The 23,779-nt window shown below is 42.7% G+C and overlaps 1 protein-coding gene across 2 annotated transcripts in view; it reads left to right on the forward strand.

Moving 5' to 3' along the window:
• The window catches only part of LOC122557470 (tRNA (uracil(54)-C(5))-methyltransferase homolog-B-like), a 32,927-nt gene extending 12,891 nt beyond the window's left edge, over nucleotides 1–20,036 (forward strand). Inside the window, exons 6-7 of one of the 2 annotated variants that reach the window (XM_043705229.1) lie at nucleotides 19,723–19,818; nucleotides 19,939–20,036. In XM_043705229.1, the coding sequence (XP_043561164.1) occupies nucleotides 19,723–19,818; nucleotides 19,939–19,968 (126 nt within the window). In that variant the 3' untranslated portion in view covers nucleotides 19,969–20,036. Of the gene's footprint in view, nucleotides 1–19,722 lie in introns of both variants that reach the window. The other variant, XM_043705228.1, reaches the window with a different exon arrangement.
• The last annotated feature ends 3,743 nt before the right edge of the window (nucleotides 20,037–23,779 follow it).

Here is a 23,779-nt window from a genome sequence, read left to right on the forward strand (position 1 = left end):
CAGCGGTTTCTTTCTCGAAAGGGCATTTGTACGCCAGGTGGGTTTTACCAACAATTGGCAATGGATTCATGGTCATCATCAGACTCCTAATTCAAATTCTAGCACCTGCCATGACAGGATTCAAACCTGGGTCCCCAGAACATTGCCTGGGCCCTTGGATTAACTGTCCCGTGGTAATATCGTTAGGTCATTGCCTCTCTTCTATACCTTGTAGCTACAGGATCCAACTTCCTACACACTGTTCTAGAACATAGAACATAGAACAATACAGAACAGAACAGGCCCTTCGGCCCACGATGTTGTGCCAAACATTTGTCCTAGCTTAAATTCTGAAGGAGAGTTGTAGGAGAGCAAAACCAGAGTTTGCATTCATAAAGCACCTTTCCCACTTTTGGAGATTCTAAAATGCTTTGAAGTCAGCAAAGTTCTTTTTGAAGAGTAGCCATTTGACTTTGCAGGAAACATGACAACCATTTTGGGCACAGCACGTTCCATGAACAGCAATGTGTTTGTGATTTCTAGAGCTGTTCATTGAAGGATAAATGCTGAGCAGCAAAGGTGGCAATTACTCTGCTTTTTTCTGAATAGAGCCATGGCAATATTTTGTTTTGTTTGGACTCGCCTAAGCAGGCGAGAGGGCTTCAGTTTAACAGCTCATGAAGGCTACCTGAAAAACTGTTCCTCAGACTTTGCAGTGCTCCCTAAGTACTGCATTTGAGTAGCAGCCTGAATTTTGTACTCGGGTTTCCTGTGGGGCTTGAACTTATCACCTTCTGAGTAAGCAGTGCAAGTAACACTGCTGACCAGTCTATATCTCTGCCTGACTGACCTTTTGTGTTTAATTGCTTGTGTATTTTAAGCTGGGCATGGTTTGTTTCCACCATGTCTCTCTCTCGGGTTGGTTTGGCTTTTCTATGAGTTAGCTTCTGCATAGCTCATAAACTGGATGAAACAGGAAGTGTCGTCAACTTCTCAAAACCTACTCTCAAATAATACAAAACTGCCACAAGCGTTCTAAGGCCTAAGAAATTAGCTTCGGTCTTTTTGGATACTCTGCTTTTTTGGGGTGTGTTTGGTCCAAACATTAAAAGAGAAATCTTTTCTCTTTTTGGTTAGGAATTCTTATCCAAACTGACTGTTGAGGGGAGGGGAGTTTGAGAGGAGATCTCATAGAAACTTACAAGATAATGCAAGGCTGAGAAAGGGTGGATGCTGGGAAGTTGTTTCCATTAGGTGGGGAGACTAGGACCCGTGGGCAAATTAGAATGGAAATGAGGAGACATTCCATCAGCCAGAGAGTGGTGGGCCTGTGGAATTCATTGCCACGGAGCACAGTGGAGGCCGGGACATTAAATGTCTTCAAGGCAGAGATTGATAAATTCTTGATCTCGCAAGGAATTGAGGGCTACAGGGAGAGTATGGGTAAGTGGAGTTGAAATGCCCATCAGCCATGATTGAATGGCGAAGTGGACTTGATGGGCCAAATGGCCTTACTTCCACTCCTATGATTTATGGTCTTATGGACTGATGATTGAGAATTAAAAAGAGATGGGATGCTGTCCTTTTCCACTTATTTGTTGGAAAGGTTTGGCAGAATTCAGGAAAGACTTGCAGCAACGTGATGAATTTGGTAATTAGTTATACTATGAGTGAAGGCTTTTGGTCAACATAGAGGATGAAATATATGGTGATGTAGGCTGTTCTGGTAGAGTTTTGTTTGTTCGATTTTTTTTACAGGAGGAAATTGCCAAACATCAGAAATCACTGGTGGAATATTTTACCATTGGACCAGGAGCTGCGTGTGAACTCACCTCTCTCTACTTTGAAGAGAAGCATTTGTTCTTCGCTGTTAACCTTGCAGATGGGGAGAAGCAATGTGTAGCCATATGATTGCAATTCCATACCATCAGTAAACAGCTCTCCTCAGTTTATCATTTCAGTCAGATGTCTGGCTGCAGGAGAGTCCCAAGTGAAATCAGCCAGTTCTGCATGTGTGCTAATCTGTGACATACAGCCAACCAGTTAGTCAGCACAAACATTGCTCTGGCTTGGCAAGTCTTGTTAGAATTAGTCACTTGGGCAGCAGGAGTGGGAGATTGTGATGTCGCTACACCTGGCATCTCTACAAAATCATCCTGCAGTCACAAATTGCTGAAATATCCCTTCCAAAAAAACCCTGAAGTTTTTACATGGATGAGAGCAGATAAAACTAGTCATATGCTATAAGGGATTTGTAATCATCTTCAGGTGACATGGGAGTTAGTACCCTGTTAATTAGTTCAGTCAGTAGGCTGAACTATAAATGCAGCTTGTCAAGTTGGACTAATATTCTGAAATTTTGTTCACTACTCGAGAATTGGGGAACAAAACTTCGCAGAACTTTATCTTCTGCGAGTGTTAGCTGCCACGTCAGGGGAACTAAAGTTTGGTCAAGGATGAGGTACTTTTGAAATGCACTCAGTGTTGTAAGATGAAAACTCAGGATGTGTTGTTTTAAAAAATTCTTAAGGTCAGGTTCGTAGGAGAGTAGTCTGACACAGAACAAACGACCAAGAGGCGAGTCTGCTAGAATATGAGCATTTTATTCCCCGCAGCGTCGCCACAACCAGGTCTCATACTTACAACGGGTCTGGCTTATACTCACTCTACATGTTACCGGAACTGGGAGCCATCAGTTCTCGTAGAGCGGTTGCCAACAACCCACGCTCGGCGGTTAAACGTAACCCCGGAGCAGACTCACCGAACTGGAGACTTTTCCAGCTGATATACTCTTTTCCAGATATAAACATTCATGTGAACAGCAGAGCAAGGCTAAAAAACACATTCCATTCTGGTTACATACAGATAAGAAGATTCACACGGGGAGGTGTGTAATAAGATTCACACGGGACTAAGCAACACCTCCATTCCGGTTAGATTCACACATGTATTGGGACATAATTTTTAACCGTTTCACCACATGTGTGAAGGCTGCAGGGAACATCATTTTCCTGTTGCTAAACTCAGTGGCTGGGCAGCTAACCGTTAAACTTTCTTAGCTATGTGTTAGATAATCTAGCTAGACAACCTTTACATCATTAATCCTCTGTTACCTTTGCCCTCATTTTCTATGAGTTACTGCTATTGCAGTGTTTCTGATGCTATCAATTTTATGCCACTGAGGCATGCAGAATGATGGAAAGCACAAAGCAGAACTCAGAATGCTGCATAAACAGCATAAATGATATCCCCTTGCTTGTACAGAAAAGGCAACCTTATAGTTGTCAAACACAAATGAATAGATATCAGTGAGCCAGAATTATACAGGAATTTGGAAACTGCCTTGGTATCGACTCTTGTCGACGGAAACAATGTAATAGCATGCAAAAACACCATTCAAACAAGACTAAGATAATTTGTGCTGTTAGTTCAGACAGTAGCCTGAACATGGATGAGAGCAGATAAAACTAGTCATATGCTATAAGGGATTTGTAATCATCTTCAGGTGATATGGGAGTTAGTACCCTGTTAATTAGTTCAGTCAGTAGGCTGAACTGTAAATGCAGCTTGTCATGTTGCACTAGTATTCTGAAATTTTGCTCACTTTTGTGATGTTAGATAAGAGGTAGATGTTGACTTAGCCATTGCAAAAATTCCTTACTTTCTGAACAGTGCCATGGACGTTTGAAAACATCTGATGTAGCAGACAGGGCCCCTGTTGAATGACTCATTCAAATATGGGTAGGTATTTATGAACTGTGGTGGTATAGTGGGCTCCACTTCTTTCCTCTTCCTCTAATGAGACAGTTTCTGTTGTGAATTGTGTGTTTTCACTGACAGTACAATGACTCCCTGTCTCTATAAGCAGTCACCCTATTAACTCCTCTGGTGGTATTCCCTGTATATACAAGGAAGTATTGGGTCTGACTTGCCAAGTTTCTCCAGATGCCTTCTTCCAGGTGAATTCTGAGGGAGTCCTTTATCAAATGGTTCGTGACCTGATCAGAGTGGATGGTGACTACATTGTATTCGATATCTGCTGTGGTATATGAGAGATTATGCTATGTGTAGAGATTGTTGGATGATAGTGGAAAAATACTTTATTTTCCCAGTTCGTTTTCTCTTTCATCTCTCAAGATGCCCTACCTATTTGGTTATAAAAGGATGATGATTAATCCACTTTTGCTCCTATATCTTATGGCCTAATAATACTGCTGCTTTAACCTATCAAACAATGAGGTTGGTTTGTATGAATCACCTTATCTTTTCCTTTCTCCCATTACAAAGATAAATTGGTAAAAACCAATAACTGAGCATTTCTGGAGGCTCACTTAGTCAAATCCAGATTCAGTGGTTATTCCAATATCTGTTTTCCTCTCAGTGATCCCCTTGTCCTGTCTTCATTTTTGAAGGCATTTACTAGTCCTTGGTGATTTAAAGTTTCAGAAGAACTAGTTGTCCCCTTGTAACTGACTGGATGGTGACTATCCACAATCGATGCACTCAGGTGGGGCCACCAGTGCCAAACCCACTGAGAATTCACATTTCACCTCCCAGCCCACATCAGGTAGCCCGGCAATGCACCAGTTATAGCCAAGACCAAAACTCCTCAGACAATATTGTTTCTCCTGTTGCCCAGGAATATGGGTCCAGACTGTCTGCAAGTTGAAATATGTAAAAGTGGAACCTTCCTATATCTGTGTTTGAGTGCTGCATCAAATCATGTACTTGGCTGCTCAGCTTTGAGATATCTTTCTGAAATATTCAGATTGTAATCAGTTCCTGAAACAGGTTTGAGAACATCTGATAAACTAGCATTCTTTATTAATAAATATTGAGCTTAGGTTGACCGGTAAAGATTATAAAACATAATGAGGTAAAAACAATGACTGCAGATGCTGGAAACCAGATTCTGGATTAGTGATGCTGGAAGAGCACAGCAGTTCAGGCAGCATCCAAGGAGCTTCGAAATCGACATTTCGGGCAAAAGCCCTTCATCAGGAATAAAGGCAGTGAGCCTGGAGCGTGGAGAGATAAGCTAGAGGAGGGTGGCGGTGGGGAGAAAGTAGCATAGAGTACAATGGGTGAGTGGGGGAAGAGGATGAAGGTGATAGGTCAAGGAGGAGAGGGTGGAGTGGATAGGTGGAAAAGGAGATAGGCAGGTAGGACAAGTCCAGACAAGCCATGGGGACAGTGCTGAGCTGGAAGTTTGGAACTAGGGTGAGGTGGGGGAAGGGGAAATGAGGAAACTGTTGAAGTCCACATTGATGCCCTGGGGTTGAAGTGTTCCGAGGTGGAAGATGAGGCGTTCTTCCTCCAGGCGTCTGGTGGTGAGGGAGCGGCGGTGGAGGAGGCCCAGCACCTCCATGTCCTCGGCAGAGTGGGAGGGGGAGTTGAAATGTTGGGCCACGGGGCGGTGTGGTTGATTGGTGCGGGTGTCCCAGAGATGTTCCCTAAAGCGCTCTGCTAGGAGGCGCCCAGTCTCCCCAATGTATCAATAAAGAATCTGAACTATAGTGTTTTTAGACCCTGGCAATCTGAGATATATTCTTCTTCTTTTGGTGCTGCTGCATCATTAGAGTTTCTGACAAGAGGCCCCGTCATCACAAATCTTCTGATCTCACTGCCATGTTGGAATTGAACTGGGAGATGTCAGACTGATTTGCTTACTAAGTTCCCACCTTGGCTGGTGAGGGAGATGTTCAGCTGAATGCTTGTGTGTGCTGCCCAGCCCAAGGGTGGGAGTGCCTTCTGTGAAGAAGTTGGAGTGAAATTTCCAACCGGTCGTAAAATTGCCTGTGATGTTGGAATTCTGACCATTTTAAGTGCCAAATAAAGTTTAGTGAGAGAGAGTCCCTTTGTCTGGTTTGCAGCACCCTGAGTAAGTGAGGATCTTTACCCACAGCATGGAGTGACTAGGGGATGGTTCTTTACTGTGACCTTCACTGCATGCTAATTTTTGAACAAAAGATGGTATGCAAAATAGTGTTCAGTCCCACTAGGGCAGTCCAGTTGAGTTGAAACTGTCTTTATAACCCTCGTTCTTGTGTATTCTTCAATGTTTACAGTTTGAGCCATAATCTGCAAGGTGTCATCACCTCCTCAGTACCTTTGTAGTCACAATAGATGACAGTCCAGTCAGATTTGAATTGTCTGTACCCCATTTGAAAGGCAGTTTGAATTTTTCTTCGCCTCAATAGGTGTGAAATTTCAGAGTCTGTGTCTGCACTCAGTCATTTAATTTACACCAAGAGCCATCTGATTTTTCAAAAAACATATTTTGGAATTACAACTTAAAAATTTCCAAAGTACTTTGGGATTCTGACCCTTGGTTATGACCTGATTAGAATTCATGGAGAGTTGAAATCCAGTTACAATTTGCTGTTGGGGAACTGCATTCCAGTTGAAGTCAGGACCTTCAAATGAACTGCAGTGATACTTAGACTAAAATCATTTAATTGGAGAGAACGAGCAATAACCTGAGTTAATATTCGATAATTTCAGGTGATATTCATATGAGGATATTTATTCATATCCTCATATGAATAAATAAAATTCTCTGAACACACAGCCTAGCTATGCCGAACTAATCTTGGCAAATAATTTGTATGTTCCCTCCACCCAATCTTTAGATATTCTGGTACACCCTCCTTAATTAGATTAGATTACAGTATAGTGTGGAAACAGGCCCTTCGGCCCAACAAGTCCACACCGACCCACCGAAGCGCAACCCACCCATACCCCTAACCTAACACTACGGGCAATTTAGCATGGCCAATTCACCTGACCTGCACATCTTTGGACTGTGGGAGGAAACTGGAGCACCCGGAGGAAACCCACACAGACACGGGGAGAACGTGCAAACTCCACACAGTCAGTCGCCTGAGGCGGGAATTGAACCTGGGTCTCAGGCGCTGTGAGGCAGCAGTGCTAACCACTGTGCCACCGTGCCGCCCACAAATGGTATTGTGTGGATCTATCCAGACCAAATGGACTGCAGCTGTTCAATAAGGCAGCTCGCCATCACTTTCACAAGGGCAACCAGAAAAGGGCAATAAGTGCTGGGCCCAGTCAGGACACTGACGTCAAATGAATGAATATAAATAAATAAATACTTGGGCAGTTCACAGTTGTTGTTGTGAAGTGTTAACAGCCATTTGTCCAGCCACCCACACATTGCACATAAGAACAATGGAGCTCGCTTTGCGTTCTGATGGGCTACATAGATTTGGATGACGTCAGGTTTATAGAGGGTAGAATACAGGAGGCTGATTGGATGTGCGATGTAATAGTTGGCTGCATAAGTAAAGGTTTCATCAATAGAGTGAGGTGTGACACGTGAAGAAGTCAGGCGGTGTCACAGAGATGGAAATATATGGCCTTAGAGATGAATAAAGAATGACCCACTGTTGTCAACACCATTGTCACACTTACTGCAGGTGGAGATAGTGCAGGTGTTTGATTTGTGTTCACTATCCTAGCCCTAGTTGGACCAGTGTGAAGAGGCTGATTAATTCGAGGTTAAACTACTTTGAGACTATTGATCCCAGTAGCTTTTTAATGAAGACATGTCACATATTAAACTGTAGCTTTAGAATCTGCTGCATGTTAACAGGTTAGCTTTAAGTAGAAAGGATCTGTCATGTATTCTTGACTTTTGGAGGCAGGTGTGGTGGCAGAGAGAACATAAGGATGGGGGTGGGCAGAGAGAACGCAATTCCAAGGCTTCTCATCATTGGGGAGAAGCTCAATCGATGGTATCATTGACCTTGTGGCTGAAGTGGAGTATTTTGTGGGAGTGGGCTCTGGCTGGAGTGTGATGTCTTTCCTGGTTGGAGAGTCAGCTGACATTGACTACCATGATGAATGGGGACTATGGGCAGATAGTGAAAATATGTGTGGGATTGTACTTCAGGCAAGAGTCTTGTTGGAGGAGCTGGGGACAATCGCAGCTCCACATTTACACACACTTGTTGGAATTAACGTTCTGGATGTACATTTTATCTGCCCACAGTAAGAAGGGTGGAAACCTGAAGACTGTGTGAACTTGGACTGTGATGTTGATTTTGACTTTACTGGTCCTACCATCCACAGCATGGTTGTGTTGGGCTATGGGGACTGGCTCGTCGGGCACCAGATGGCCTTTGACATGGCCAAATCCAAGCTGGCACAGAACAACTTCTCCCTGGGCTACAAAGGCTGGGGATTTCCAGCTACATACCCACGTGGAAGTACATCTGAGAATAGAGATGGCTATAACCTTTAAGAAAAATACTTGCACTAATCTGTCACTTTTCATGACCACTGGTCACTCCAAAGCATTTTTACAGATATTGAAATACATTTCCAAACTCAGCAATGTTCATAATAATCATCTAGTCAGAATCGGTTTTTGAAATGTGGTTGCGGGATGGACCAGGGCACCAGATTCATTCCCCTCCTCCTCTTGGAATTACTGCAGTGGGATTTTGTTTTGCATTCACCTGAGCATTTGGCACTTTGGTTTATCATTATTTAATTCATGGGAAGTGTTCTCATTGGCTGTCCCTATTGATTCTCAGATATGGAAATATGTTGACTGCAATTCAAATTTAATCATGTCATACACAAGAAGTGAGCTAATCCAATTGTTCTCAAAAAATATTGTCTACCATTTCTTTTCCTTTGGCCCGAAGAAAATTGAGTAAAAGTAAACGTGTTAAATAAAAATCATATTTTATACCAACAGGGTGAAATTTGTCTGTAATGCTCAATATATCCCAGTCTTCGTATGTGGGTTTGTACCATAATCAAACAGTAAAAGTCATGTCATTACTTAAATGCAATACCTACCAGCATTTCCTACTGTGTGTAAGGTAGTTATAATGATGTGCTGCATATATCGCGTGAAGCAGAATTCCTGAAGATAGGTAAATGCCTGGATTTAACAATATTTTCCAAAACAATTAAGAATAATCAAAAACTATTTTATTATTTTTTCCCCTGGTGCATTAGTCATTTTTGCTGGAAGGGTACATGTTGCACAATTAATCTAGCCAACACAATTCAAATCCCTGCACAACAATGCGAGAATCTGAATTGAGTTTCTTTCTGAAATCTTGCAAGTTTACTTTAAAAATCCAACTGGTTTGCTTCTGCCCTTGTCGAAAGGAAATGTGCTGTTTTTAGCCTTAATCTGGCCTATATGTAACTCTGGTTCCATGAATGGCTTTAAACTGTCTTCCAAAATGATTAACTCAGCTGTCAGGGTAGTTGGAATGGGGGAATGAATGCTGGCCCACCACTAATATCCACACCGTAAGATTGCAAGCGAGTAAATTGGCTGTGCAGAATGCTAAATGTGGGCTTTTCTTGTCAAGATCCGATGCTGGATTCATCAGGCAAGGATGAGGTAGTCAAGAGACTCATCAAATGCAGATGCAACTGTGCTTAAGTTAGTTTAGCTATTTCTGTCAGCACTCTGGAGCCTCTGTCACAAGCCCCTCCATGTATATCCGAGCATGACAGAGGAAAGCATTGCCTGCATTTCATGGCAGCTGTCACAGGGGAACCAACAACCTGCGGCTGAATTGTTCCTGGAGAGTGATTTTTTTTTTGCTCAACTTGGAGCCTTCCAAGGCCCTACAGGAAACCCGAATCACAGTAGCAGAGTTGCAGAGCAGCCTAATTTTAAATAGGTGCTGTTAAAAAGGGTCTTCTATGATGTCAGGACATGTGAAAGTACCTGTCATTCAATGAAGCATTTCTGAAGTGCAACCAAAGTCACAAAGGGCTGGAAGTGGCAGAAATGGCCTTCGATGAGGAGGTAAATAGGTATAAAATGGACATCTAGTTCAGAATTCCATTCCCTGTAATGTCTCCAAATCACTTTGAGAAGGCTCACCCCAATTTCAGAGACATGGAAAACCAAGAAGTTGAAACAATTAGGGATATCGTAATGTGACGGATCCTAAGTGTTAAAGATGGGTTTAAATTTAATAGAATTGGAGTTGGAGAATCTCGCCTTTTTTAAAATGTTCTTAACACTTTTAAAAAATAAAGGGTGCCTCAGTGGCATCACTCTTAATTTTTAAAGTGTGCCCCCTTGTTCTAGGTTCGTCTGTATTGACCCTGTTTATCCATTGAAATATTTTGTAAGTTTCCGTGCAATCACCTCATTGTTTGAAACTCTCAAGAATACAGGCCTAGTTTGTTCAATTTCTCTTCATAGAACAGTCCCACCGTCCCAGGATCAAGCCTGGTGAAGCTTCATTGTACTCTCTCTGTAGCAATGATATACTTCCTGAGATAAAGAAAAGACCAATTCTGCCAACAGTACTCCATGTGCACTCTAACCAAGCTCTTATACAATTAAAGGAAGACTTCCCTACTCCTGTATTCAAATTCTCTTGCAATAAAGGCTAGTATCCCACTAAACCTTATTAATAGCTTGCTGCATCTAAGGGTTAGTCCTCAATGATTTGTCAGCAAGAACTGGGATTTCTTTGTTTCTGTACATTTCTTAAGAATTCATTCACACAATGTGGGTGTTGTTGGCTAGCCCATCCTTAAATACCTACAGGGCAGTTGAGTCAACTACATTGCTGTGGGTCTGGAGTCACGTCTAGGTCAGACCAGGTGATGATGACAGTTTCCTCTTCTAAAGGGGAGTAGTAAACCAGATGGGTTTTTCCCAACAATCCACAACAGTTTCATGATCAACGTATGACTCTTGAATTCAATAAAAAAAATTGAAATTAAGTTCCACCACCTGCCTTGGTGGGATTTGAATTGGGATCCTCAGAACATTGCCTGGGTCTCTGGAGTAATATTCTTGTGAAAGTACCACTAGATCATTGCCTTTTTCCAACCGCTTACCATTTAAGATATACTCTCCAGATCTGTTTCTCATACCTAAGTGGATGTATTTTTTCCACTTTGCTGCATAGCTTCATGCCATCTGCGAATGTGGAAATATTATGTATGGTCCCCCTCCACGTCACTGATATACATGATGAACAGCCAGGGCCAAGTACTGATCCTTGTTCTGACCTGCTAGTTACAGCCTGCCAACACTATCTCACTAAATCATATCCAGTAACGTAATTTCTATCAAGCCATGAAATTTGAAGCGTGGACCAAAATGGTTTCCTGTCCATTTTTTTAAAAATCAAGTACATATTCTGAATATCAACCTCTTGTACTTGCCAAGTAGTTCTTTTTCTTTTGCAATAACCTCAGTTACCACTGGGGGTCAGCAGAGCCTGTGGTCCAATGGTACTTTCTATGAAGCAGTGAAACTGCAGCTGAGATACAGAGAAAGTACAATAGCAGAAAAGGACAGGAGCTGTGATATACTGAGAGGGCCAGCGATCTAAGACGTTAAATATTCTACATTGGTAGGGAATCGCACTGAGTAGCATTGCTAATAGGAATATCAAGATAGACACGCACAGATGACTCTGAGGAAGACTTCCTGTTCTTTGGACACTGCAGCAGTTCAGTAGCATTTTACATTCTGTGCATATTATCATAAATATTGTAACAAACAATATTTGGAACAAAACATTTGGGAGAACGTAACACGAATGTCAAATTTGAAACCATTCTGAAGAGTTGATGACACTGATGTTTTAAAAACTCAGAATTATTAGAAGTACTTATGCTAAAAAGAAATACAGTCTGCATTTCAGGATTGTAGCAGTAAGGCTACTGACCCAAGGTCATTAAAGTTAGTACCAGACCAAGAGATTGTCAATTACCACGTGATCCAAAAAGTCAAGGATATGTTCCATGTGTATAGTGACTACTTGGTCCATTGGTCCAAAGTTTTAGTGTTGACTCTTACAGTGAATTAGCAGCATTGATTAAATGGCTGTCAGGAATCACTGAGTGGGATGGTCATTTACCAGGATCAGTACCCAGTGATCTTCTACCAAAAGCTGCTTCAATGATGGTCACAATGGTATACAGGCCAGTTAGAAAAACCAAATAATTGCAACAGGAAATTAGGTTTTTGCAACAGAACCAGTAGCACCGTCTCTAAGCACTAGGGCACAGGTCTCTGGCACAGTGTCTGACCCTGTTGCTCAGAAGGGAAGGGGGAAGAGGAGCAGAGCATTAGTCATTGGGGATTCCATAGTTAGCCAGACAGATAGGAGGTTCTGTTGGAACGAGAGAGACTCACGATTGGTGTGTTACCTCCCAGGTGCCAGCATTCGTGATGTCTCTGATCGTGTTTTAGGATCCTTGAGGGAGAGGGGGAGCAGCCCCAAATCATGGTTCACATAAGCACCAATGACATAGGTAAGAAGAGGGATTGGGATTTAAGGCAGAGATTCAGGGAGCTAGACCGAGAACAAAGAGAGTTGTTATGTCTGGTTTGTTCCCCGTGTCACATGCCATCGAGGCAAGGAATAGGGAGAGAGGGGAGTTGATCACGTGGCTGCAGGGATGCTGCAGGAGGGAGGGTTTTGGATTCCTGGATAATTGGGGCTCTTTCTGGGGTAGGTGGGACCTCTACAAGCAGGATGGTGTTCACCCGAACCAGAAGGGTACCAATATCCTGGGAGGGAAATTTGCTAATGCTCTTCGGGATGCTTTAAACTAATTCAGCAGGGGGATGGGAACCTAATTTGTAGTTCGAGTATACAGGAGGCTGAGAGTAGTGAGGTCAGAAATAAGGTTTCAGGTCGCAAGAGGGCACCAGCAAGCAAGAAATTGGTTTGAAGTGTAGCTACTTCAACACCAGGAGCATCCGGAATAAGGTGGGTGAATTGCAGCATAGATTAGTACCTGGGATTTTGATATTGTGGCCATTTCACAGACTATGGGTGGAGCAAGGACAGGAATGGTTATGGAAGGTTCCGAGAGTTAGATGTTTCAGTAAGAGCAGAGAGAATGGTAAAAGGGGACAGGGTGTGGCATTGTTGGTCAAGGACAGTATTACAGTGGCAGAAAGGACTTTTTGCGGACTCGTCTACAGAGATAGTATGGGTTAAGGTTAGAAACAGGAAAGGAGAGGTCACCCTGTTGGGAGTATTCTATAGGCCTCTGAACAGTTCCAGAGATATAGAGGAAAAGATAGTAAAGTTGATTCTTGATAGGAACGAGAGTAACAGAGTAGCTGTTATGGGGGATTTTAACTTCTCAAAAATTGACTAGAAGTACTATAGTTCAAGTACTTTAGATGGGTCAGTTTTTATCCAATCTGTGTGGGATGGTTTCCTGACACAGTATGTCGACAGGCCAACAAGGGGCGAGGCCACATTAGATTTAGTACTGGGTAATGAACCGGGCCAGGTGTTAGATTTGGAGGTAGGTGAGCACTTTGGTGATAGAGACCACAATTCGGTTATGTTTACTTTAGGGATGGAAATAGATCGGTATATACTTTAGGGCAAGAGTTATAGCAGAGGGAAAGGCAATTATGATCTGATTAGGCAAGATTTAGGATGCATAGGATGAGGAAGGAAACTGTAGGGAATGGGCACAATTGAAATGTGCAACTTATTCAAGGAACAGCCACTGCGTGTCCTTGATAAGTATGTACCTGTCAGGCAGAGTGGTAGCTGTTGAGACAGGGAGACATAGTTTACTAAAGAAGTTGAATCTCTTGTCAAGAGGAAGGCAGCGGCTTATGTTCGGATAAGACGTGAAGGCTCAGTTTGGGCACTTGAGAGTTACAAGTTAGCCAGGAAAGACCTAAAGAGAGAGCCAAGAAGAGCAGGGCATGAGAAGTTATTGGCGGATAGGATCAAGGAAAACCCTAAGGCATTCTAAAGGTATATCAGGAATAAAAGAATGACTCGAGAAAGATTAGGACCAATCAAAGGAAATAGCATGAAGCTGTGTGTGGAGTCAGCGGAGATAGGGGAAGCGCTAAGTTAATATTTTTCATCAGTATTCATATTGGAAAAAGACAATATTGTCAAGAAGAATACGGAGAAAGAATCTATTAGACTGGACCGGACTGAGGTTCATAAAGAGGGGATGTTAGCAATTCTGGAAAGTGTGAAAATAGAAAAGTCCCCTGGGCCAGATGGGATTTATCCTAGGATTCTCTGGGAAGTCAAGGAAGAGATTGTAGGGCCTTTGGCTTTGATCTTTCAGTCGTCATTTTCCACAGGAAAAGTGCTGGAAGACTGGAGGAGAGCAAATGTTGTTCCCTTGTTCAAGAAGGGGAGTAGAGACAACCCTGATAATTATAGACCAGTGAGTGTTACTTCGATTGTGGGTAAAGTGATGGAAACGGTTATAAGAGATAAGCTTTATAATTATCTAGAAAGGAATAAGTTGATTAGGGATAGTCAACCCAGTTTTGTGAAGGGTAGGTCATGCCTCACAAACCCTTAATGAGTTCTTCGTGAAGTGACCAAACAGTTGGATAAGGGTAAAGTGGTTGATGTGGTGTATATGGATTTCAATAAGGCATTTGATAAGTTTCGCATAGTAGGCTAATGTACAAAATATGGAGGCATGGGGGGATTGAGGGTGATTTAGCGATTTGGATCAGAAATTGACTGGCTGAAAGAAGATATAGAGGAGTGGTTGATGGGAAATGTTGATCCTGGAGTTCAGTTACTAGTGGTGTACTGCAAAGATCTGTTTTGGGTGCACTACTGCTTATCATTTTTATAAATAACCTGGATGAGGGCATAGAAGGATGGTTTAGTAAATTTGCGGATGATACGAAGGTCGGTAGAGTTGTGGATAGTGCTGAAGGATGTTATAGATTACAGAGGGACATAGATAAGCTACAGAGCTGGGCTGAAAGGTGGCAAATGCATTGCCTGGAAATGTAGTGGAGGCTAGTTTAATTGAGGCATCCAAAAGGCCATTGGATGGTTATTTGGATAGAAAGGGGATATGGGGAAAAAGCAGGAGATTGCCAGTAAGTATAGAACTGGCGCAAACACGATAGGCCAAATAGTCTCCTCATACACAGGTGAGTTCAAAGGTGTCACCTGTGGATTATGACACTGTCAGACAGGAGTCTGTAAGTTCAACCTAATGCCAGTCAGCTCAAGGTTATGGAGCTTGTTTTGGGGGTTTGATTCCTTCAGTAGCTTTTTGTCATCCTTCCTGCACTCAGCTACAATCCAAAATATCTAGTCACTGACAGACTGCCCTTTCACCAGCCTCTGTTCTAGAATTTGTTCTATTATTATTATTTTCAGACTCCCCTGAGAATCTGTTCTTATTTCCCAATTCTCCTTTGATATGCTGCCCTTCAGTAACATCACTCAAAGGCATACTGTCAGGTTCTGCAATGTATGCAAACGAGACTCATTTTTTGTTTTTGGTTTGATTAGTTTAGGTGATATGGGCACTGCTGTCAAGACCAACCGTTATTTCTGCTCTTGAGAAGCTGAGATAAGCAACGTTTTTTGAATTGTCACAGTCCCTGATTGTGTAGGTACACTTACAACGCTATCACAATCTCACCATCATTTAAGGTGATGTGCATGTTACAGCCCTGCATTCTGAATGGAAACCATGTCCTAACATCAGAGAAACCTTGTGTAAACAGTAGAATTCTACCAATAGAGGAAATTGTGATGATAGGGTAAGACCTTAAAGGTGATTTGGAATTATATGGAATGTAATTCCAGCATAGGAACAGGCCATTCAGTTCAACCAAGCACACTTCAAAAGGAGGAAGGAAACTTTAAAACCCGAAAGAACTGCAGATGCCGTAAATCAGAAGTAAAAACAGAAGTTACTGGAAAAGCTCAGCAGGTCTGGCAGCATCTGTGAAGAGAAATCAGAGTTAACGTTTCGGGCCAGTGACCATTCCTGAGAACTGGAGGAAATTTCAAAATAGAAGTATTCGCAGACCAGGAGCTGATGTGAGCACAGGGGGAATGTGTGGATGGGATTTGGTATAAGTGAGGACGTGAACATCGAAGGATGTGGAATCACTGTGGGCTTTTTATTTATCCTTTCATCAGATAAAAATCAGGGCGAGGGGCATGTATTACAATTTATTTGAAGAAGGATTATGTATTTCAATAATCCTGATGCTGGAGTATTCAGGGTGTTTTATTTTCTTCTTAATACTACCTCAGTTATAAGAGCCTGCCTTTGATGATTGGGAACATCAGACCTTCAAAGGCATTAAACATCAGGAAGTTTGATCAAACAGTCTTCTATAACTCAGTGAATTTGTTATTTGTCAATGTGACACTCACAGCCTTGTCACCACAGTCATCAAAGAGGTTAATAAAGATTCATCTTGGCCAAATGCCTGGTTTTGGGAACAGGACATCAAATACAACCAGAGAATGCTATCATTCTTTCTGTCAGCCTCTGTAAATTCAGGCTTTGGTATTTGTGAGTGACTGTGCTTTAATACACTGTGGTCCTGTCTCTCTGTTTGATTTATTCTTTCTTGAAGAGACCGAACTTGCAGAAAGAATGTAAAATAGTCATTCCCTCAGCGTTTGCTTGTAGTCAGTTACTTTTGCCCCTCACAGGAGTTGTGTGTATATTGAGGCCACTTTGCAACTGTAAATCTTAGAAGACAGCTGGTTGATTCTGCTAAGTTGGTATAAGCGTGGAGGAGTTGTTAATGGCATTTGCTGCAAGGTTCCTGTTCTAAGGCTTTGAAAGTGAAAGACTTCCTTCTATCTCAACGTCCAGAGACTGCAAACCATTTTACAAACAATATAATCCCACAGGGAAACTTCACACCAAAAGAACTATGGTCACTGCTTTGTGCACAGCTAGTTCCCAGATGCAGTGATGAGTTGTACGGCCAGGTCATCTATTTTAATGTTTGTCAAGGCCAGATTAGTGGGGAAGCAACTTGCTGGTCTTGCTTCTGGACTGTCTGGGATCTTTTATGTACTCCAGACAGAGCAGATTGGTCATTGGGTTAATGCGTCACTGAAAAGGCAGTGGAGGACTTGCTTTGTACTGCAGTGGTGGTCTGTCTAGATTTTGTGTTCAGACCTTTGACCATCATAGGCAATATGCATTGTTGAGCATTTTTAAAATAGACTACAACACCAAGAAAACTAAAGAACAACTAATGATTGATCAATTGTTGCCTTTCAATCCTTTAAGATTTCAACAAATTAACCATCAATAGGGACCATTTCTCCTTGATGCATCTAGGATGGTCAGTGCATTTTATCGGAATACTAAGCAGGTTCCCACCGAGATATCACTTTCAGCTCAATTGTTTTACTGAAAACCAGAGCTTTCCTTCCCTCAGATTCTGCATTGGCTGGGAATGGAAAATAGTTGTTGAAGTGTTAGTATTGCAATATATGTTAATGATATTCATACTATTGAATTAGATGAGATGTTCAAGACTGTGAACACTTAGCTGTCAGGACAGCAGGTACAATCAGTGCCATTTTCACAACCTTATTCCACCAGTTGGTATGTTTGCAAAAGGACTTTTGTCACAGAGCTGACAGCATTTTGAACTGCATTAAGAATCTTGATGTAGTCAGGGGCCAGTTAAATGAATGACCAATGCCCTGCACCGTGAGCAGAATCTTCAGGTTACATTGCATTTTAAGCACCAAAGAATTCTGCTGGGTCCCGTAAAAGAGTCTGCATGATAAAGGTTGATTGTACAGCATCAAAATGTAATGATAAAGAGGAGATTGTCCTGACTGAAAATATATTTCGAGGAGAAAGTGAGGTCTGCAGATGCTGGAGATCAAAGTTGAAACTTTATTGCTGGAACAGCACAGCAGGTCAGGCAGCATCCAGGGAACAGGAGATTCGACGTTTCGGGCACAGGCCCTTCTTCAGGAATGCTCATTCCTGAAGAAGGGCCTGTGCCCGAAACGTCGAATCTCCTGTTCCCTGGATGCTGCCTGACCTGCTGTGCTGTTCCAGCAATAACGTTTCAACACTGAAAATATATTTCACCAACTTCTACCATGTGTGCTATTTGGTCTCATTGGAAATATGGGATATTTTACTTGTATTTGTCAGATGTCCAAACCCAAATACATGATTCACAGCCAGACTTACTTTATGTGCAAACAAGTCAAGGATGTGAGAGTGAGTTGCTGAAGTAGATCTTTTGACCACTAGAGACTGCTCCCCCCAGTCAATATAATTTAATCCGATTGTGGTCTTAACTCCACTTTCCTGCTGACTTCTCTTATAACCCTGGAGCTGTTTGTCAAGCAAAACGGTGTCTATCTCAGCCTTCAATATATTCAATGACCCAGCCACCACTGCTCTCTGAGGCAGAGGATTCCACAAAAGATGAACCACTTCCTGTGAGAAGAAATTCCTCCCATCTCTGTCTTAAATGGGACACACACCTTATTCTGAGAGTGTGTCCCCTGATTCTAGATTCCCCCCGAAGGGAAACATCTTCTCATCAGCCACCATTGGTCCCCATCCTGCATAACTCACCAACAATGTAAATGTGGAATCTGTGAGGATCTACAGTCAGATAGATCCACAGGCAAAACTTTGGAACGTAAGTATTACTTTACATCTGATTTAATAGAGCACCCTCATATTCAACAAAATGTCTAGTAACATGGTAACTTTGCTTCAGAAAAACTCCCCTTTCCCATGGTATACATTGTTATGGGAAGTGGTGTATTGAGATCAAAATGTGGCCATTAATTGACCACTGTGGGCTATCGCTGCTGGCAAGTTGAGAAAGACATCTGTGGACCTTCTTATCCAGCATTTAATTACAGAGTTGGTGAGAAGTGAGCATATTTCTCTCCAGGGCCAACCCACCCAGTTGTTACAGTCAAGGCAAGATCCTACTGCATGTGTTACCCTTTAGAAACCATGGAATGCTTTGGCAAACACTCCCAATAGTCAACAGAAATCATGCAACAACTAATCTGTAAGAGCTTGATGATCTTTTTCAATAGCACTGGTTGGGGGAAAGAGAGTCACTCCCGCTGTTGAATAGACAAAAGGCTGTGTGAGGTTAAGAGAGGATGTGAGCTGGAGTAATGAGCTCGGAGATGCCAGCATTGTGTCAAATCGCACACGGGGACCGATGCTATGAACACTTACAGCTACCTCAAGATGGTGACCAGTGAGGCTGGCACCACAGTGGATGTTCTCCCTGCAGTGGTATCTAAGGTGGTTTGCATTGCATTGATAAGACAGGCTACAGCATCAAAATATATGGTACAGGAGTTTCCTATTTGCTTTGAGATGTAGGGAATCACTGAGTGTGCATAACCACACATAACCACAAGAGGGGATATGTAACCCAGAAATGAAGAGTTGCAGCCAATTTGAAATCTGCAACTATATCTAACCATTCTTTCAAACATTGCTTCACAAACCACTCTGATTGGTGGATTCATTTTTAAAAGATTTAGCAAAGACAGTCTGTGGATCAAAATTATAATATAGTAAAATATGCATAGTGCGAAAGTTCTGCATGTAAAAAGCATGTCTCTCATTGCTCCAGAGGAGATGAGATTGGGTTCCTGGAGATGGCTGTGTCTCGTGCAGCAAGCTTGTATTGAGTGAAACTTCTCTGAACTCCTACTGCAGTTATAGCCTTTCTTAAGGAAGGAGACAAAAATGATATTAAAACATGGTTTTGTACACCTGTTGCAGCACTTTCCTACTGTTATATTCCGTCCCCCATGAAATAAAGGCCAAGATTTCATTTGACAACCTAATTACTTGTACTTGAATAATAACTTTTTAAAGATTCATGCACAAATCCCAGATCCCTCTGTATCATAGAATCCTAGAATCTTTCTCCATCCAAATACTATACTGCTCTTGTGTTCTTCTTATAAGGGTCGACAGGCAGGAGGCTGGAAGAACACAGCAAGCCAGGCAACATCAGGAGATGGAGAAGTCAATGTTTTGGGTGTATCCCTTCTTCTAGCCAAAGTAGGCATGTTCACACTTTCCTATGCCATATTCGATCCCCTACATTTTTGGCTGCTCATTATTTGTATCTCTTTATGTCCATATCACAACTTAATTTCTTACTGATCATTGTGTCATCAGCAATACGCACACAAAATGGACTGCAGCTAATCAGAAAGGCAACTCAGCGCCATCTTCACAAGGACATCCAGAGATGGGCAATAAATGCTGGCACAGCCAATGACATGCACATCTCGTGAATTACAAAAATAAAAAAAACAATTGATGAAGTATTGAAGGCAGTGGTTAATGCGTCAAGATCTGGATTTGAACTGATTAGTTGTGTAAAGTTCCATTGTCATCTGATTTGTTCATGCATGGCCATGTGACTGGCTTACTGGCAGTAGTAAGAGGGATAACAGTACTCAGTAACGTATATCTCTATATACGATTTCACCTCATTGACATTAACAATATCTGAGGATATGCAGGTCATTGGACTCATCCACCGCCAAACCACAACAACGCGACGGTCGGAGGAGGAGCGTCTTATCTTCCGACTGGGAACCCTCCAACCACAGGGGATGAACTTGGACTTCACCAGTTTCTTCATCCCCCCACCCCCCACCTTGTCTCAGCCAAATCCCTCCAGCCCGGCACCGCCTTCCTGACCTGCAGTCTTCTTCTTGACCTCTCCGCCTCCACCCTACTCCGACCTATCACCCTCACCTTGACCTCTTTCCACCTATCACATTTCCAACGCCCCTCCTCCAAGTCCCTCCTCCCTACCTTTTATCTTCTCCTGCTGAACATTCTCTGCTCATTCCTGAAGAAGGGCATGTGCCCGAAACGTCGAATCTCCTGTTCCCTGGATGCTGCCTGACCTGCTGTGCTGTTCCAGCAATAAAGTTTCAGCTTTGATCTCCAGCATCTGCAGACCTCACTTTCTCCTCCATTAACAATAAAACCATCCCAGCAGTAGTGCATCAATTCTTCAATATGTATCTGGTACAAGTTGCCTTCTACTGTTATTGTGATTTTTTTTGTGACTTGTATCTGGCAGAGAGCAGCTCCTGGGGTTAGGCACTGCACACAGCTACCTCTTCTGAGTGAATGCAAGAGGGTAGGAGTTTGTCGTCTTTGGTGACTAACTTCATGCTCACTGAAGCCTCGATCTATACCCAACCCACTATTCCCAAAAACATCTGACTTCTGTGAGGCTGCATTAAGTTTATAGTTGTCATTAAATATTTCTCTCATGATGTAAACGGCATGTCCAATGATTGGCCTGAAAAGGAACTGAAATGTTGGGCATACCTCCTGTACTCTGAGTGAGCTCCCTCCAGTTTCTCACCTAGGGTTGTGCCTGATTCACCCTCTGCAGTTCTGACAGTTCAGCTCCCCAACGCTCAGAAAGGAAAGGTTTGTTTTCAATAGAATGTGCCAGATGCTAATGTCACCGTCATTCCTTGTGAAGGGCAAGAGATATCTGTTTGGAAACATGTCACACTGAAATAGAACGCTGTAAACCCACATGACAGTCAGCAAATTAAATATTCTAACATTTGGAACAAACAATAAGATACCTGAACGTAAATGTAACCAATTTTTAGTCAATAAGATCAAAAATATAGCAGTGGAAATGAATTCCCTTGGTGTCATTCGTGCTGCATAGACTTTGTTGATTATCCACAGAGGATTGTGGACTGCTACCTGCATGGAACATGTAATGTTCCTCAATGATATCAGTGAGGATAACCTACACATCAACCAGGTACAGCTCAAATGGTCATCATAGAAACAAAGGTCTCCCCCACGGTGGATATTTATATATTTATATATCGTGATTGTTCTAAATTGTGCATTTCCATCTCTTGAATGAATGAATGAATGATGATTTTATTGTCACGTATTTGGGAAAATATAATGAAAAGTGTTTTGCTGCCACAATCCGGTACCATTTTGGATACAGAATGGATAAAAAGAAATTAGCTAAAATAGAGACCAAAAGAACAGTAGACACTCCAAATCAGAAACAAAACCAGAACTTGCTGGAAAAGCTCAGCAGGTCTGACAGCATCTGGTGACCCTTCCTCAGAACAGTTTCAAAAGGACAAGCGCCAGGTGCCAGGCATCCTTGCTCCTTTATCTCCTGTGGTTCTCAAATGAAGTGTTGTCTCACTGGGTAGAACTTAGCAGGTGGCAGGTTTTCATCAAGAGACACTTCAGATGGTGGGGGTCATGTAGATCGACTGGCAGACTCTGTAGACCCTGATGGCCCGATTATGGAATGAAGCAAGCCAGAGTTGGGACAATCTGTCCCACTTGGCACTGGCGGTTAGCCATTGGAAAGCTTACTGGTGGAGTGGCAATAGGAATGTCTCATTCTGAGAGAAGACAATAGATGTCACCAAAGCACTCTTCCAGGATTATTCCTTCACTTCATATCACTTCCCTTCTCATCCTCCTCCTATTTCCAACTCTTTCCTTTCTGCTTTGTACCTGTTCCAGCAGATTCAGCATTCTATTCCCCCTCTTTCACCTCATTCCTTCACTTGCATACCTTCCTTCCCTGGCCTACACTACACCCAACAAGACCTAGTCCCTAATTCTGTTTGTCTTTAAAAGCTCTGGGTTAATTTTTTTTTTTACATCCTGAGACTTTAAAACTGATGAAACATTTGAGGCTCTGACAGTTATCTTTGAAGCCACTCTGGGACTTCTGCTGTTCAGCTCATGTCTTGCACATTGGCCTGAGCTGACGTGTAAATCTCAGGTTGGTTGAACTCTGTTAACTGTATTTATATCACAGAGCAAAATAATTATTGCTCACGGGACCTACTTTATTATTAATGTTAGCTGCTGTATCAGGATAACACCTGATCCAGGCTGCAGTGCATCTGGTTTGACCAGGTCAGACAGCAGTTTCGATCTCTCAGCCCTCAATGTCTCTCTGTTTGGACAACTGATTTTCCCAGTTCTTCCCATGTTTAATGGTATTAAAAAGAAAGACTTGCATTTACCAAGCACCCTTAGCATATTCCAAAGAGCTTCAAAGCAAATGAAATACTTATGACATGTATTCTGTTGTTTGTAGGTAAACATTGTAGCCTTTCTTTTGGAACCTAAGAACATTATTCAGAGAGATTAACTGCTGCTTTGTTTTTAGTGATGTTAGTTAACAATAAATAGTGGTCATGGACACTGGGGTGAGCCCCTTCCCCACCTTGTGCCTTTGGGTATATTCAGTCTTGAGATGAGGGTGTTCATTGGCTCGGCTAGCATTTATTAACTATCCCTAGCAACCACATCACTGTGGGCCTAGAATTGCATGTAGGCCACACCAGGTAAGAATGAGGAGAAAGTGAGGTCTGCAGATGCTGGAGATCAGAGCTGAAAATGTGTTGCCGGAAAAGCGCAGCAGGTCAGGCAGCATCCAGGGAACAGGAGAATCGACGTTTCGGGCATAAGCCATTCTTCAGGAATGAGGAAAGTTTGTCCAGCAGGCTAAGATAAAAGATAGGGAGGAGGGACTTGGGGGAGGGGCGTCGGAAATGTGATAGGTGGAAAGAGGTCAAGGTGAGGGTGATAGGTCAGACGGGAGTGGGGGCGGAGAGGTCGGGAAGAAGATTGCAGGTTAGGAAGGCGGTGCTGAGTTCGATGGATTTGACTGAGACAAGGTGGGGGGAGGGGAAATACCTTGTCTCAGTCAAATCCATCGAACTCAGCACCGCCTTCCTAACCTGCAATCTTCTTCCCCACCTCTCTGCCCCCACCCCAGTCTGGCCTATCACCCTCACCTTGACCTCTTTCCACCTATCACATTTCCAACGCCCCTCCCCCAAGTCCCTCCTCCCTACCTTTTATCTTAGCCTGCTGGACAAACTTCCCCCATTCCTGAAGAAGGGCTTATGCCCGAAACGTCGATTCTCCTGTTCCCTGGATGCTGCCTGACCTGCTGCGCTTTTCCAGCAACACATTT

Source organism: Chiloscyllium plagiosum, chromosome 15 (genome assembly GCF_004010195.1).
Source record: "Chiloscyllium plagiosum isolate BGI_BamShark_2017 chromosome 15, ASM401019v2, whole genome shotgun sequence".
NCBI lineage: Eukaryota > Metazoa > Chordata > Chondrichthyes > Orectolobiformes > Hemiscylliidae > Chiloscyllium > Chiloscyllium plagiosum.